The sequence below is a fragment of the Scyliorhinus canicula genome, chromosome 10 (assembly GCF_902713615.1).
Source record: "Scyliorhinus canicula chromosome 10, sScyCan1.1, whole genome shotgun sequence".
In the NCBI taxonomy this organism is placed as follows: Eukaryota; Metazoa; Chordata; class Chondrichthyes; order Carcharhiniformes; family Scyliorhinidae; genus Scyliorhinus; species Scyliorhinus canicula.
The window spans coordinates 122,222,818-122,237,860 of record NC_052155.1 but is presented as its reverse complement, the minus strand read 5'-3'; the positions used below and the strand labels follow the sequence as shown (position 1 = coordinate 122,237,860).

General features: G+C 51.7%; 1 protein-coding gene across 1 annotated transcript in view; it reads right to left on the bottom strand.

The window, feature by feature from the left end:
* Positions 1–15,043, bottom strand: part of zc2hc1a (zinc finger, C2HC-type containing 1A) — a 111,826-nt gene that overhangs the window by 34,826 nt on the left and 61,957 nt on the right. The window contains exon 5 of the mRNA XM_038809669.1: positions 22–161. Coding sequence (XP_038665597.1) covers positions 22–161 — 140 coding nt within the window. The remainder of the gene's footprint in view (positions 1–21; positions 162–15,043) is intronic.

The window sequence follows — 15,043 nt, the reverse complement described above, 5'->3', positions numbered from 1 at the left end:
AACAGTTCATTGGTGTTTTACCTGTGTTGTAGTGGTTAGTTTCCCTTTGATACCAGGTTTAGGATTGGCAATACGTGCAGCCTGCTCTTTGCAGAAAGAAATGTGTCTGTCTGCAGCATTCTCATTGAAACGTCTCTGGCAATATGGGCACTGGACATAATCTTTAAAAAAAAAATGACATTTGATAAATACATTAAAGATTCTGATTCTTATTTGTTAATACTGGAATTATATTCCTCTAAAAACTTTCCAGGTATGAAATCAAGGCTAATGATGTTCTGCATTAAATGATTGTTTTATGTTAAATATTAACATGCTCAGCTACTAAAATGTTGACATATATGAAATGAAAATCGCTTATTGTCACGAGTAGGCTTCAAATGAAGTTACTGTGAAAAGCCCCTAGTCGCCACATTCCGGCACCTGTTCGGGGAGGCTGTTCCGGGAATCGAACCGTGCTGCTGGCCTGCTTGGTCTGCTTTCAAAGCCAGCGATTTAGCCCTGTGCTAAACAGCCCCTTAATATATGATTTTAAAAAGACCGAATGTGACAACATATATCAAACTGCGTGTATAAAATGTATTAACTTTCAGTTATTACTACCAAGAATCATTCAGGTTTAAATTTAATTGATTTACAATAATTTAAAATGGAATTCTAGACAAGATGTCACATCAGAACAATCTGAATGACAACAAATATAACAGATGCTCTGAACTGCATTTACTTTTCTCTAAATAGTGGAAGAAAACAATGCAAGCGGATACCGCTGCAGTACATCTGGCCAATCATTAGGATCATTAAGAAAGCATTTTCAGAAGTATCCAAGACAAGGTACATTTAAGAAACTGAGAGAGTGTAGATTAAACAAAAAAAGTGGACTACATAAAAGGCAGTAAACAACATTATCTAGAATTGAGGATTTACACGCTTTTGCTACAACACCAAAACTTACCTCACCATCTTCCCCAAAAACTAGGATTTCCAATTTCTCAAATACTTGAAATGTTAACAGTTAATCATATGGCCTCCAAAAGGTTAACTCTGTTTCTCTCTCTCCACATATGTTGCCAGATCTACAGAGTTTATCCAGCATTTTCTGTTTTTATTTCCAGCTACTAATTGGACATTAAATTTGGATAGGCCAAAATTTCACAAAGCCTCCTGTCTGTAAAATGGAAGCCATCTTTTATGGTTCTGACAAAAATCTTCTGAACTCTGCAGTCTCTACTTCCTCTTCAACTTTCAATTCAGATTCAACATCATTAGAGTAAAGCGGAGTATATTGCTTAACCCACAAGTTCAGTTCAGTTCCCTTCCCCATATCCAACTGGCATTTGCAAATGCCATTCATTTTCACTTCCGAAACATAGTCAGCCTTTTTCCCCCGCTTCTAACGTCTATGAACTACAGATCATCTAGAAACCACAGAAGAATCCAATGCTCTAACAAACAAGCCATTATCCCAACTTGACCAAGCACAGCAGGTTTCCTGGGATCAAGGTCTTATTCCCAACCACTGGTGACATTCCTTAAGCCACTGTCCCTGCCATCTAGAACTCTATCTCTCAATGCCTCACCTTTGTTAGCTCCCTACCTGCTTCCAAAAGCCTCCTTAATATCCTTCACATTAAAAATGCTTTTTATGTTCCTGATCCTACCCTTTCAACCCCACCATACACTCATTCTCCAATGCTCTGAAAGAAATTGTGACATACTTGCGCAGAATAGTGTAGAACCACAAGTTCACTTAAAATAGAACAGAAGGAAGCCATTTGGCCCACACCTCCACCATCCCAGTAATCCCACCTAACCTTTTTGAATTTTAATGGGGTAATTTACCATGGCCAATCCACTTAACCTATACATCTTTGGACTGTGGGAGGAAACCGGAACACCCGGAGGAAACCCACACAGACATGGGGACAAAGTGCAAACTCCACACAGACAGTCACCCAAGGCTGGAATTGAACTCAGGACCCTTGCTGTAATACGGTGCCAAAATGAGTGATAAAAACAAAAAAATGTTGGGAATACTCAGCATGTCTGGGAACATTTGTTACGAGAGGAATAATTAATGCTTCGGGTCAATGACACTATGGCAGAACATTAATGTACTTGGAAGAAAAATCAAACTTTACAAAATGATTTCTGTAATAAGGATATGCTGAAAGAGAATTTCTATAAAACAATATATCACATTGCAAAATTTAGGATTTAGTTTCTCCAGCTTGAAGTCTGCTTCTGTGGTTAAAAATAGATTTTAACGAGGACTTCCGGTGGCAGGGATGTGCTGAGCGGTCACAGGTGGTTTTCCTCTGAGAAACTTTGAAATAGGCACTTTTAGCCCGAAAATCGACCGCTAAGCCAACCAAACCTCCCCCATCCTTCCCTGAAACCATCACTATATACCATCAAATCCGCAAAGGGGCAGAAAGGACAATAAGATCAGCAAGAACCAGGTGAGGAAGGTTGAGGCGGCGGACACACTGAATGAGTGGACAGGACATGGTGGAGCGAGCCAATACTGGCCTCCTCACCAATAGGCCAATGAATGGAGCTCCTAACAGGAGCTCCTTAAACATAGGGACGCTGTAAAAGAGATAATGGTGGCAGTGAAATTGGCGGTCACAGATGCCTTGGCCTCCTTCAAAGAGGCGATGGAGAAGGCAGAGCGGCAATTGGAGGCACGGGAGGCGATGGTGCAGGAACTCGAAAAAGCAGTTACCGTCCAAGGCGACTGGATCGCCTCATTGGAAGCAGAGGTGGCAAGGTTGGTGGCGGCACAGAGAACGTGGAGGACCAGTCAGAAACTCCAAATTGTGGGTCTACCTGAGGGGAGAAACCTCACCAAATACGTGCCTCAAATGTTGGGTAAGCTGGCCTCAGACATAAGCTTCCCCAACAACCCAGATGAAGACAGGGCCCACAGGTCACTCCGGCAAAGGCCAGAAACAGGAGAACCACCATGGGTTATTGCCAAGCTCCACCAAAATGAAGTTGCCTCGCTTTCACACAAATGCAAGTCCCAAGGGAAGGGAGAAAAGTTGTAAATCACAGTGGGCACGGAATGGAGAGATCGATCACAGAGGGAGCCACCACACTAGCAAGCATACGAGCACAGGGAAGTATGTGGAGAGGGGGACTGCGGCGCAGCTCTGGACAGGGAAAGCATGCCTGGCAAGAAGGGGAGTACAACACTATTTTGGGGGGGGGGTATGATGAACCCCAAGCAATAGGAAACCCCATGGTGCAGGTGCACATCCACAAGGCTTATCCCACAGGAGTGGAGGGGGTAATAGTCACCTGGAACGTCAGGGGACGCAAAGGCCCAATGGAAAGATCCAGAGTCTTCGCCCATTTGAAATGCCTGAGGGCCGACATAATCTTCCTCCAAGAGACACCCGAGGGAGAAGGACTGACTGAAGGCAAGGAAGAGCTGGGTGGGACAGACATTGCAAGCGTGTTACGGGACAGGGCTGGTGGGGTGGCCATACTGTTCAATAAGAGGCGACATTCACGACTACAGACCCAGGGGGATGGTATGTATGTGGTGTCCTGGAACGGGCACAAGTGGTGCTTGTAAATATGTATACACCCAACTGAGATGACACAGACTTCATAAAAGAAAACCATGGCAGAAATCCCCGACAAATCCGACATAGAAACTGTGTACAGGACCCATGGATAGACAAATGCAGCCTCAAAATCGGGGAAAAGAAAAACAAAACGAACACGGATAAAAGAACAGAACGCATTCATGAAACAGGTGGGAGCAGTGAGCCATGCAGGTTTACACTCCCTAGGGAGAGGGAGTTTTCCTTCTTTTCCCAAGTTGCAGGGTCTACGGGTGGATTAATTTCTTTGTAGTGGGAAAATCGGTGTTTCCAGGGGTGGTAGGGGTGGAATACTCTGCAATAATAAACTCCGACCTCACTCCACACTACGTAGATGTGAGGTTGGAGAGAAGCCTGTCCCAAACCCCCACTTGGAGGCTGGACGAGGGCCTTGAAAAGCTATCAAAAGCCATCGACAGCTATGTATCATGCAATCAGAATGGGGAGGTCTCACCCTCCACATTCTAGGAGGCATTGTTGGCCTAAAGGAGAAAATTATAGCATGGGCTTTCAGAGACAGGAAGGAGAGGATGGCTAAGCAACAGTTGGTCAACTCCATACTGCGGTACTCCATGGTCCTGACTGTAGAACTACTGGCGGACAGGAAAAAAAAACTACAAATGGATTTGACCTGCTCCCTAATGGGAGAGCAGTACACCAGATCTGCCAGACACAAGGGACCTTTCATGAGCAGGGAGACAAGGCCAGCACCTCTGGCTCACCAACTGAGACAGAGATTAACAAAACGTTTGCAACATTCTACTGGGAGCTGAACACCTCCGAGCCCCCGGAGGGAGTTCATCGATGAAGTGGACATGCCAATCGTCGGGGAGTAAAAGAGACACGGCCTGTAAGCACCACTAGAACTGCAGGAAGCCATGGAGATATCCAACTCCATGCAGGCGGGGAAGGTATCGGTGCCGGATGGATTCCCGGAAGACTGCTACAAAATAATTGCCGCCTGCACTGACCCAGTACTTGCTGGTGATGTTCATTGCTTCATTATCAAGCGTACACTGCCACCACTGCAGGCAGAGGCCTCAATATCGCTGATCCCTTAAAAGAACAAAGACCCAACAAGAATGTGGGTCATACAGGTGCATCTCACACCTAAACATAGATGCCAAAATCCTGCTGCAGGCCCCGGCGAGATAGCTGCATCCCAGAGGTAGTCGCGCAAGATCAGACGGGCTTTGTCAAGGGCATGCGGCCAACCCCACCCAGAGAGAAGACACCAGAGGTGATCATCTCACTGGATGCAGAGATAAGAGTTGCATGGAGGAACTGGAACGGTTTGAGACAGTTCAAATCGCGGGTGAAACTACTGTACAATGCTCCCACATTTATGAACAAACCACCAGCTCTGGTGGCAGCCATGGAGTGAGAGCGGTTGCACATTTGGTCGTTCCCGCTTTAAGTGGATTTTTTCGGTCCTTCCCGACTCGGATTGTATGGTGTTTTGAGGTCAAAAGGTGCATGAGTATCCAGGGGATGCAATACTCCTCTGGTGGGGCAGGTGCATTGGGACTCATCGGATGAGGAGTGCCATAAGGAAGAGAGAGCAGATTGAGCAGGAAAGTTTTTATAGTGCGACACAGATGAAAATGGCAGAGGGCAAGGGGGCTGCTCTCCAGGTGGTCATCGGAACAGTTGGTTGAGTTTCTAAATGGCAAATTCTAGCAGGAGAGGAAGGAGGCCTTAAGAGGATTTGGCCAAGGTGATGGAGCCACTTAAGGCGGCGATCAAAAGGGTGGAGCAGAGGCAGGAGGCTCATGGCCTGGTGATCCAGAAGGTGGAAGAGTCAGTGGTGGAGCTCGAGGATCGGCTGGCCTCTTTGGTGGCAGAGATGGGGATGGTGTTGAGCAGTTAGAAAAGGCTGAGAAGGTGGAGGACCTTGAGAACCGCTCCAGGAGGCAGAATCTGTGCATCATCTGGATGCCCAAAGGAATCAAAAGTGGGTAGGCCAAGTCTGTGGCAAGCATGTTGGAGAAACTTATGGGGGTAAGGGCCTTTGACCGGCCCCTCAAGGTGAAGCGGGCGCAAAGGGCACCAAGGAGGAGGCCGCAGGTGGGAAAGCCACCGAGGACGATGGTGGGATGTGGCATCAGTTCTTGGATAAAGAGATCTTGAGATGGGTAAGGCAGATCAAGAAATCAGGGGAGCGAGCTGCAGATTTACCACAACCTGCATAGGGCGCTGGCCAAGAAGAGGGCCAGGGATAATCGGATAAAGGCCACCTTCCACAAGTGAGATGAATGGACGGACGGGCTATGGCTGACCAGCAGGAGGGGGGGCGGGGAGTCCCTCAACCAGGCTGGTTACGTGGAACGTGTGAGGATTGAATGGGCTGGTTAAATGGTCACGTGTTTTTGCTCATTTGAGGAGTTTGAAGGTGGACATTGTGCTCTTGCAGAAGATGCATAAGAAATTGGGGGATCAGACGAAGCAGAGAAAGGGATGGGTGGGGCAGGTGTTCCACTCTGGGTTACACATGGAGCCAACGAGCGTGGTGGTGTTCGCTAAGAAGAGAGTGCCGCTTGAGGTGGGGATTATTGCGGGAAACTGGAACAGATGCTGGTAGTCTTAGTGAATGTTTATGTCCTGAATTGGGTCAACCTGGACTTTAGGAGGTGGGTGTTAGGGAGGATCTCGGACCTGGACGCGCATAAGCTGACAATTGGGGGGGGGGGGGGGGGGGGGGGGGGGGGGGGGGGGAGATTTCAATACAGTCCTGGATCAGAGGGTGGACTGGACTTGTCCCAAGTCGTCGAGGGTGTCGGAAGTAGCTGGGGAGTTGAGGAATTTTGTGATCGTACGGGTGACAGACAGACCCGTGGAGGTTTGGGAGGCCATGGGGAGTTCTCGTACTGCTCACATTTGCACCGGGTGTACTCCTGGATCGATTTCTCTGTGATGGATAAGGCGCTGTTGGCATCACATGTGCACCTGGTGTATCCTGGATCGATTTCTTGGTGATGGATAAGGCGCTGTTGGCATCACATGAACACCAGGTGTACTCCTGGATCGATTTCTTTGTGATGGATAAGGCGCTGTTGGCATCACATTTGCACCTGGTGAATCCTGGATCCATTTATTTGTGATGGATAAGGCGCTGTTGGCATCACATGTGCACCTGGTGTATCCTGGATCGATTTCTTGGTGATGGATAAGGCGCTGTCGGCATCACATGAGCACCAGTTGTACTCCTGGATCGATTTCTTTGTGATGGATAAGGCGCTATTGGCAGAGGTGGCCGACTCTTTTTTTTTTATAAATGTTTTTTATTCAGTTTTCATGTTTTATATTGAACAAATTACAAATTGTTAGAGAGAGAGAAAAAAAACGCAAAAATTTACATATATATTTACAGGTAAGCATCTTCGTAATAATAGCTGTGGCCTCCCCCCTTTAGCTGGCATACATATTTTACATTCCCCAATATGGCCGTGGCACATGTTTATTGGCATTTATTTAGTTTGGTTTTGGGTCTTAGCTAGCCGTCAAACCCCCATAACGAACTCGTAGCCCCCCCCCCCCCCCCGCAACCTTCCCCCGATTCCCATCCATTTTCCCTGATTCTTGGCCACCTGACTATTCTTCCTCTTGTTCGTTGGCCACAAACAGTTCCCGGAACAATTGCATGAATGGCTCCCACGTTCTGTGGAAACCGTCGTCCGACCCTCGGATGGCGAATTTGATTTTCTCCATTTGGAGAGAATCCGAGAGGTCGGACAGCCAGTCTGCAGCTCTGGGCGGTGCTGCTGACCGCCAGCCAAACAGGATTCTACGGCGGGAGATCAGGGAGGCAAAGGCAAGGGCGTCCGCCCTCCTCCCCAGGAATAAATCTGGCTGGTCTGAAACCCCGAAGACCGCCACTATCAGGCATGGCTCCACCCTCACCCCCACCACTTTGGACATTGCCTCGAAGAAGGCTGTCCAGTACTCCACAAGTCTGGCAAGACCAGAACATGTGGGCGTGGTTGGCCAGGCCTCTTTGGCACCGTTCGCATCTGTCCTCCACCTCCGGGAAGAACCTGCTCATACGGTTTCTTGTTAAGTGGGCTCTATGTACCACTTTTAGTTGCGTCAGGCTGAGCCTTGCGCACGTGGAAGTGGCGTTGACCCTATGTACTGCTTCACTCCAGAGACCCCACCCTATCTCCATCCCCAGGTCGTCCTCCCATTTCCTTCTTGTTGCGTCCAGTACGGTGTCGTCCCTTTCTATCAGTCGGTCATACAAGTCGCTACAGTTCCCTTTCTCTAGGATACCTGCGTCCAGTAGGTCTTCCAGTAGTGTCTGTCGTGGCGTGGTCCTAGTCTCCTTTTGTAGGAAGTTTTTGAGCTGGAGGTACCGCAGCTCGTTCCCCACAGCTATCCGAAATTTCTCTGTCAGTTCGTCCAGTGTTGCGATCCTGTCGTCCGTGTATAGGTCCCTGATTGTCAGTGTCCCCCCGTCCTGTCTCCACCTTTTGAAGGTGACGTCAGTCAGTGCTGGTGTGAACCTATGGTTGTTGTAGATGGGAGCCTTGTCCGACATTTTGTTCAGGCCAAATTGCTGCCGCAGTTGGTTCCAGGATTGGAGGGTGGCTGTCACCACTGGGCTGCTGGAGTGTTTTTTGGGTGGGGATGGGAGTGCTGCCGTGGCGAGGGCCCGGAGGGAGGTCCCCATGCAAGAGGCCTCCTCCGCACGCACCCACTCGGCTTCTGGCTCCTGGATCCATCCCCTTACTCGCTCGGCTGTTGCCGCCCAGTGGTAGAATTGTAGATTCGGGAGAGCTAGCCACCCCCTGGATTTTGTTTTTTGTAGGACCTTCTTTGGGATCCTAGCATTTTTACCCCCCCCCCCCCCCCCCCCCCCCCCCCCATACGAACGCCATGATAAGTTTGTCCAGCACTTTGAAGGCGGCCTTGGGGATGTAGATCGAAATGGATCTAAACAGGAAGAGGAACCTGGGCAATACGTTCATTTTGATCGTCTGGACTCTCCCCGTGAGGGAGAGTCGGAGTGTGTTCCATCTTTGCAGGTCCTATTTTACTTCCTCCGCCAGGCTGGTGAGGTTCCATTTGTGGATCCCTTTCCAGTCATGGGCTATTTGGATCCCCAGGTAGCGGAATTTATGTCGGGCTTGTTTGAACAGCAGCCCCTTTAGTGCTGCCCCTCCCCTTGCTGGTGTACTGGGAAGATCTCGCTCATGTTGAGTTTGTAGCCCGAGAAGGCTCCAAACTCTTTCAGGAGCGCGATGATTCCGTCCATGCTGCTTTGTGGGTCCGAGATGTAGAGGAGCAGATCATCTGCATAGAGTGAGACTCTGTGCTCTCTGCCTCCCCTTCGGATCCCCCTCCAATTTTTTGCTGCCCTGAGCTAGCGATTGCTAGCGGTTCGATTGCTAGTGCGAACAGCAGCGGGGACAGTGGGCATCCTTGTCTGGTGACCCTGTGCAGCTGGAAGTATTGGGAGTTGGTATTGTTGGTCCGTACACTCGCCATGGGAGCGTTGTATAGGAGCTTTACCCAAGCGGGTGAACCCTGTTCCAAGCCCGAACCGCTCCAGTACCTCTGAGGTATTTCCATTCGACTCTGTCGAAGGCCTTTTCTGCGTCCAGGGAGACGATCACCTCTTGTGTTCTCTTCCCGGAGGGGGTCATTATCACGTTCAGCAGGCGCCTGATGTTCGAGGTGAGCTGTCTACCTTTGACGAAGTCCGTCTGGTCCTCTGTGACCACCTCAGGTACACAGTCTTCTAGCCTTTTGGCTAAGATTTTGGCCAGTATTTTGGCGTCTGCGTTCAGCAGAGATATGGGTCTGTATGACCTACATTCCGTTGGGTCTTTGTCTTTCTTAGGTATCAGCGAGATTGAGGCCTGTGCTAACGTGGGTGGCAGTGTGCCCCGAGCTAGCGAGTCTGTGAACATCTCCCGCAGGTGCGGGGCCAGCGCTGTCGCAAATTTTTTGTAGAAGTCCGCCGGGAATCCGTCCGGTCCCGGCGCCTTCCCCGTCTGCATGGAGCTAATGCTGTCCATGATCTCTCCTAGTGCTAGTGGTGCTTCCAGGTCCCGTTTCCTGCCCTCTCCCACGACTGGTATGTCCAGTCCATCAAGGAACCGGTTCATCCCAGCCTTCCCCGTTGGGGGCTCTGAGATGTACAGCTCTTGGTAGAAGGCCTTGAAAGTTTTGTTAATCCTCTCTGGTTCTGTTTCCAACATGCCTCTGGTACCCCTGATTTGCGCAATTTCTCTGGTGGCTGCCTGCTTTCTCAGCTGGTTTGCCAACAGACGGCTGGCTTTGTCTCCGTGTTCGTACAGGATCCCGCGTGCCTGGCGGAGTTGGTGCACTGCTTTCCTGGTGGAGAGCAGGTCAAAGTTCCTTTGTAGTTCTTTTCTCTCCGCCAGGAGCTCTACGGTCGGGGCCTCGGAGTATTTACGGTCTACCTCCAGTATGGAGTCGACCAGCTTCTGCCCAGCCACCCTTTCCTCCCTATCTCTTTGCGCTTTGGAGGCAATGATTTCCCCTCTTAGTACGGCCTTAAGCGCTTCCCAGAACGTGGAGGATGATACCTCCCCGTTTTGGTTGTACTCCGTGTACTCCGCTATGGCCCGCGCTATCCTTTCGCTGAAGGCCTTGTCAGCTAGTAAGGCACCGTCCAACCTCCATGTGGGGCGCTGGGCCCTTCCCGTCTCCAGCCGCACGTCCATGTAGTGTGGGACGTGGTCTGATATCACAATTGCGGAGTATTCCACTTTGTCTATCCCTGGAAGCACCGTTTTCCCCACCACAAAGAAGTCAATTCTGGTGAACACGCTGTGTACTGGGGAGAAGAAGGAGAATTCTTTCTCCCCTGGGTGGGGAAACCTCCAGGGGTCCACAGCTCCCATCTGCTCCATAAAGTGACCGAGTTCCCTTGCCATGTTTGAGGTTTTCCCTGTTTTGGGGTTTGATCTGTCCGTCTTTGGATCCTGTACACAGTTGAAGTCCCCCCCCCCATGATTAGTCGATGCGTCGCTATGTCCGGGATTTCTGCCATGGTCTTTTTGATGAAGCTTCGTCCCAGTTGGGCGCGTACACGTCGACTAGGACTACCGGCGCTCCATCCAGGGCCCCGCTGACCATGACATACCGCCCCCCTGGTTCTGCAACCGTCTTTGTCGCCCTAAACATTGTCCTCTTGCCAATCAGTATCGCCACCCCCCTGGCCCTTGTCCCATAGCAGGAATGGTAGGTTTGTCCCACCCAGCCCTTTCTTACCCGCAGTCGGTCCTGCTCCCTCGGATGCGTCTCTTGGAGGAAGACTATGTCGGCCCTCATGTTTCTGAGGTGGGTGAGGACTCTAGATCTCTTCACTGGGCCGTTAAGTCCCCTTACGTTCCAGGCGATTATCCTGGTGGGGGGCTTCTGCCCCCTCGTTCCTGTGGGATTAACCATGTTTGTCTGGTGGACGAGCCCCTGCCCCCCGGGGTTTCCCTTTGTTAGGGGGCCGTCCAGGATGGCCGCTACCACTGCTCTCCCCATGCGGTCGGGTCTCTGCGCTCCGGGGTTTCCCCTTGTCCCAAGGGGCACCCGCCATGGCCGTCCACTGTGTGTCCGCCACGCGGGTAGACCCCTGCACTCTGGGGGCCCCCTTTGCCCACAGACCGTACTGGGTGGGTGCTCGCAGCGGTTCCTTGTTCCGAGCCCTTGGTTGTGGTACTTTGTAGCCCTGTTCCTTTTCTGGCCTCTTTTGTCCCTACCTTTCCCCTCCCTGGTCTCTCGTCCCTGTGTGCCCCCCCCCCCCCCCGGTCTCTCCCTCTACCCTCCTCCCCTGTATACCCCTCCTTTGCCCCTCTATCCCCTATTCCTGCCCCCGTTTGCTCTCCTGACTTTGATGTGTGATCCCCCCCCTCCCCTGCCTGGCACCGTCCCCCCTGTTGGGGGTGCGCTGCGGCCCTGCTTTGCTGCTAGTACGGTGGCTCCCCTCTCGGAGGTTGTTGTCTCGCTTCTCCTCTACCTGGCCTCTACGGTTTTCTGCCCGCTCTTCCCCATCCTACCCGTTGGCGTGTCGTTGCTCCTTGCCAGGGGCCCCTCGTCCCTACCCCTCCTGGTGTTCTTCCAGCCCGTGCTCCTCGACGAACCTATTCGCCTCAGCAGGGGCTGTAAAGAAATATTCCTTGTTTTGGTATGTGACCCAGAGTTCCGCTGGGTACAGCATACCAAAACGCACTTTGCTCCTGTAGAGAGCTGCTTTCGCTCTGTTAAACTCAGCCCGTTTCTTAGATATATCCACTCCAAGAGCTTCATAAATTCGGATGGTGTGCCCGTCCCATTTGCGGGCTCTATTTTCCTTGGCCCAGCGCAGGATTGTCTCCCTATCCCGGTACCGGTGCAGTTTGGCTATGACTGCTCTCGGTTGTTCCCCTGCCTTGGGCTTCGGGCGCAGCGACCGATGTGCTCTGTCCAACTCCAGTGGGGTGGGGAAAGCTTTCTTCCCCACTAAGTCGCCCAGCATTGCAGCCACGTATGCTGTGGGGTTTCTACCCTCGGTCCCCTCTGGCAGGCCCACTATCCTAACATTTTGCCTTCTCGAGCTGTTTTCCTGGTCTTCTACCCTGCCCTTCAGGCTCCCCTGTGTTGCGCCCAGTCTCGCCACTTCCCTCTCCATGGCCGTGACCCGGTCGCTCATGTCTGTCGCTGCTTTCTCCAGCTCTTTAATGGTTGCCTCATGGGCTTCCAGTTTCTCCCCTTGAGCTTCCAGTTTCTTCCCTTGGGCATCCACTTTCTCCTCCAATCTGGTCAGAACCTGCTGCACCCCTGACATGGCACTGGCCACTGCTGCCTGTACTGCGGCCTCTGCGTCTGCTTTCCCCTCTGCCTTGATTGCCTGCAGCTGCTCCCTCACCACCTCAGTAAGGGCTGCCTTCCAATTCCAGCCCCCCCTCTAGCCCCGGGGGAGAGGGCACCTGTCTGTCCGGCTCTTTTTTTTGCGGCGATACATTCGTCCCGCCGCTTCGTGTGCTAATCCGCTCGCCTGAGCTGGCTTGCCCTTTGTCCCGTCTGCTTATGGTGCCCCCTCTCCCTTCTGACGTTTGTTTCCCCCCCTTCCCTTTCATCTTTTCTTCTCCCCTTGTTTTTCTTTTCCCCCTTTTTTATTTTATTTATCTGTTTATTAATTATTTTCTCTCTTTCCCCCCCCCCCCCCCCCCCCCCCCCCCCCCCCCCCCCGCTTTTATGCAACTCCTCTCAGGTGGGCTTACTTTGATGGGAGTGGGTGTAAAAAGAGAGAAAATTATATATATCCCTCCCCCCTTCTCTTTAACAGTTTCCTTTTTAAAAATAAAAGTCCTCTTCTTTTTTTCCCCCCCCCCCCCCACTTTCCCCCTTCCTTTCTCCTCACTCACGCAGGAGAGAGAGAGGATTTTGTCCAGTCCTTTGTCCCTGCCACGTGGTGGTCGCTGCCGGTTTTGGGGGGGGGGGGGGGGTGGAGATGCCATTCCGGGACCGCGCTGGGGGGGGGGGGGACTCCGCCCCGGGGGCGGGGGGTCCTTTTCCTTCCCTTCCCTGTTCTCCGCCGCTAAGGGAGCCCCTCTCCTTGCGACCGCTCCGCTTGCTGACCGGAAGTCCTCTCTCGAGGTGGCCGACTCTTGACTACTCGCCGATTGTGGTTCCCGATCATTTGCCGCACTGGGTGGATTTGCGGGTGGTTCATGGGGAGACCCAATGGCTGCAGTGGAGGTTAGATGTACGGGTGTGTGAGGTCAGGGCCTCCATTCAGGGCCATGTGGAGCTGAATGATATGGGGGAGTCACGGCCTCCACTCTGTAGGAGGCACTCAAGGCTGCAGTTAGGGGTGAATTTATTTTGATCTGGGCGCCTAGAGACAAGGTGGAGCAAGAGGAGAGGGCGAGGCTGGTAGATGAGATTCTGAGGGTGGATCGGAGGTATGCTGTGGCACCTGAGGAGGGGTTGTTAAAGGAGAGACAGAGGCTCAAGATGGAGTTTGGGTTAGCGTTCACAGGGAAGGCGGTAGGGCACTTGAGGAGGGCCAGAGGGGCTGCGCAAGAGTATGGGGAAAAGGAGAGTAGGATGCTGGCCGACCAGCTGAGGAAGCAGGCAGCAGCAAGGGAGATTGGTGTGGTGAGGTATGAGAAGGGCACGGTGGTGGCAGACCCAGAGGAGGTGAACAGGGTATATGAGGTTTTCCACAGGAGGCAGTACGAGTCGGAGCCCCCACCTGGGGAGGAGGAGATGAGATGGTTCCTGGATATGTTGGAGTTACCCAGGGTGGAGGAGAAGAGGGTGCATGGACTGGGGTCCTGCTCAGGTTGAGGGATAGGGTAGATGGTGTGGGTGCCAAGCAGGCAGGGACAGCCCGGGGTCGGATGGATTCCCAGTGGAGTTTTATAAGAAGTTTGGTGCAGAGCTGGGGCCATTGCTAGTGAGGACATACAATGAAGTGAACTATAGGGTGCAGTTACCCCCAACATTGTCGCAGGCATCCATCTCCCCGAATATGAAGATGAGGACCCAAAGCAATGAGAGTCATACTGCCCAATATCGCTGTTTCATGTTGATGCAAAGTTGTTGATAAGGTATAGGCGTCACAGATAGAGGAGTTTGTGCCAGGGGTGATGGGAGAGGACATGACAGGATTTGCAAAGGTACGGCAGTTGTCGGCGAATGTGCACAGGTTGCTTAATGTTATTATGACGCTCTCAGAGGGGCAGGAGGTAGCAGTAGTAGTGGCAACAGATGCGGAGAAGGCATTTGATCGGGTGGAGCGGGGGGGGATCTTTGGAGGTGTTGGGTTGGTTTGGGTTTGTTCAGGGATTCGTGAACTGGGCTCGGCTGCGGTACAGGGCAACGATGGTGAGCGGATGAACTGGACGAGGTCCAGGTACTCGGCTACATCGGGGGACGAGGCAGAGGTGCCCGCTCTTTCGTTGCTTTCTGCCTTGGCGACAGAGCTAATGGCATTGGCACTTAGGGTGTTGAACAGTTGGAAAGGGATTAAGCGGGAGGGTGCAGAGCACAGAGTTTTGCTGTATGCGAACCATCTGGTGCTATAAATTTCAGACCCAGTGGGCAGCTTTGAAAGGATCATGGGGATCTTGAGGGAATTAGGCCGGTTTTCAGGATACAAATTGGACATGAGAAAGAGTGAGGTGTTCCAGATTAATGCTATAGGGCAGGAGAGGAGGTATGGGGAGATGCCGTTCCTGATGGCGAGGTGGGTTTACAACATCTAGGAATCCAAGTACCGCAGAGTTGGCCGCGCTTACAGAAATTGAATTTGGCGTGGCTGGTGGTGAAGGGAATGAAGGCAGATTTCAAAAGGTGGATGTGTTGCCGCTGTCACTGGCTGTGCGCATGCAGACAGTTAAAATGACCATGCTGTCCAGGTTCTTGTTTGTGTTCTAGAACCTCCCCATCTTTGTCCCAAAGTCCTTTTTCAGGAA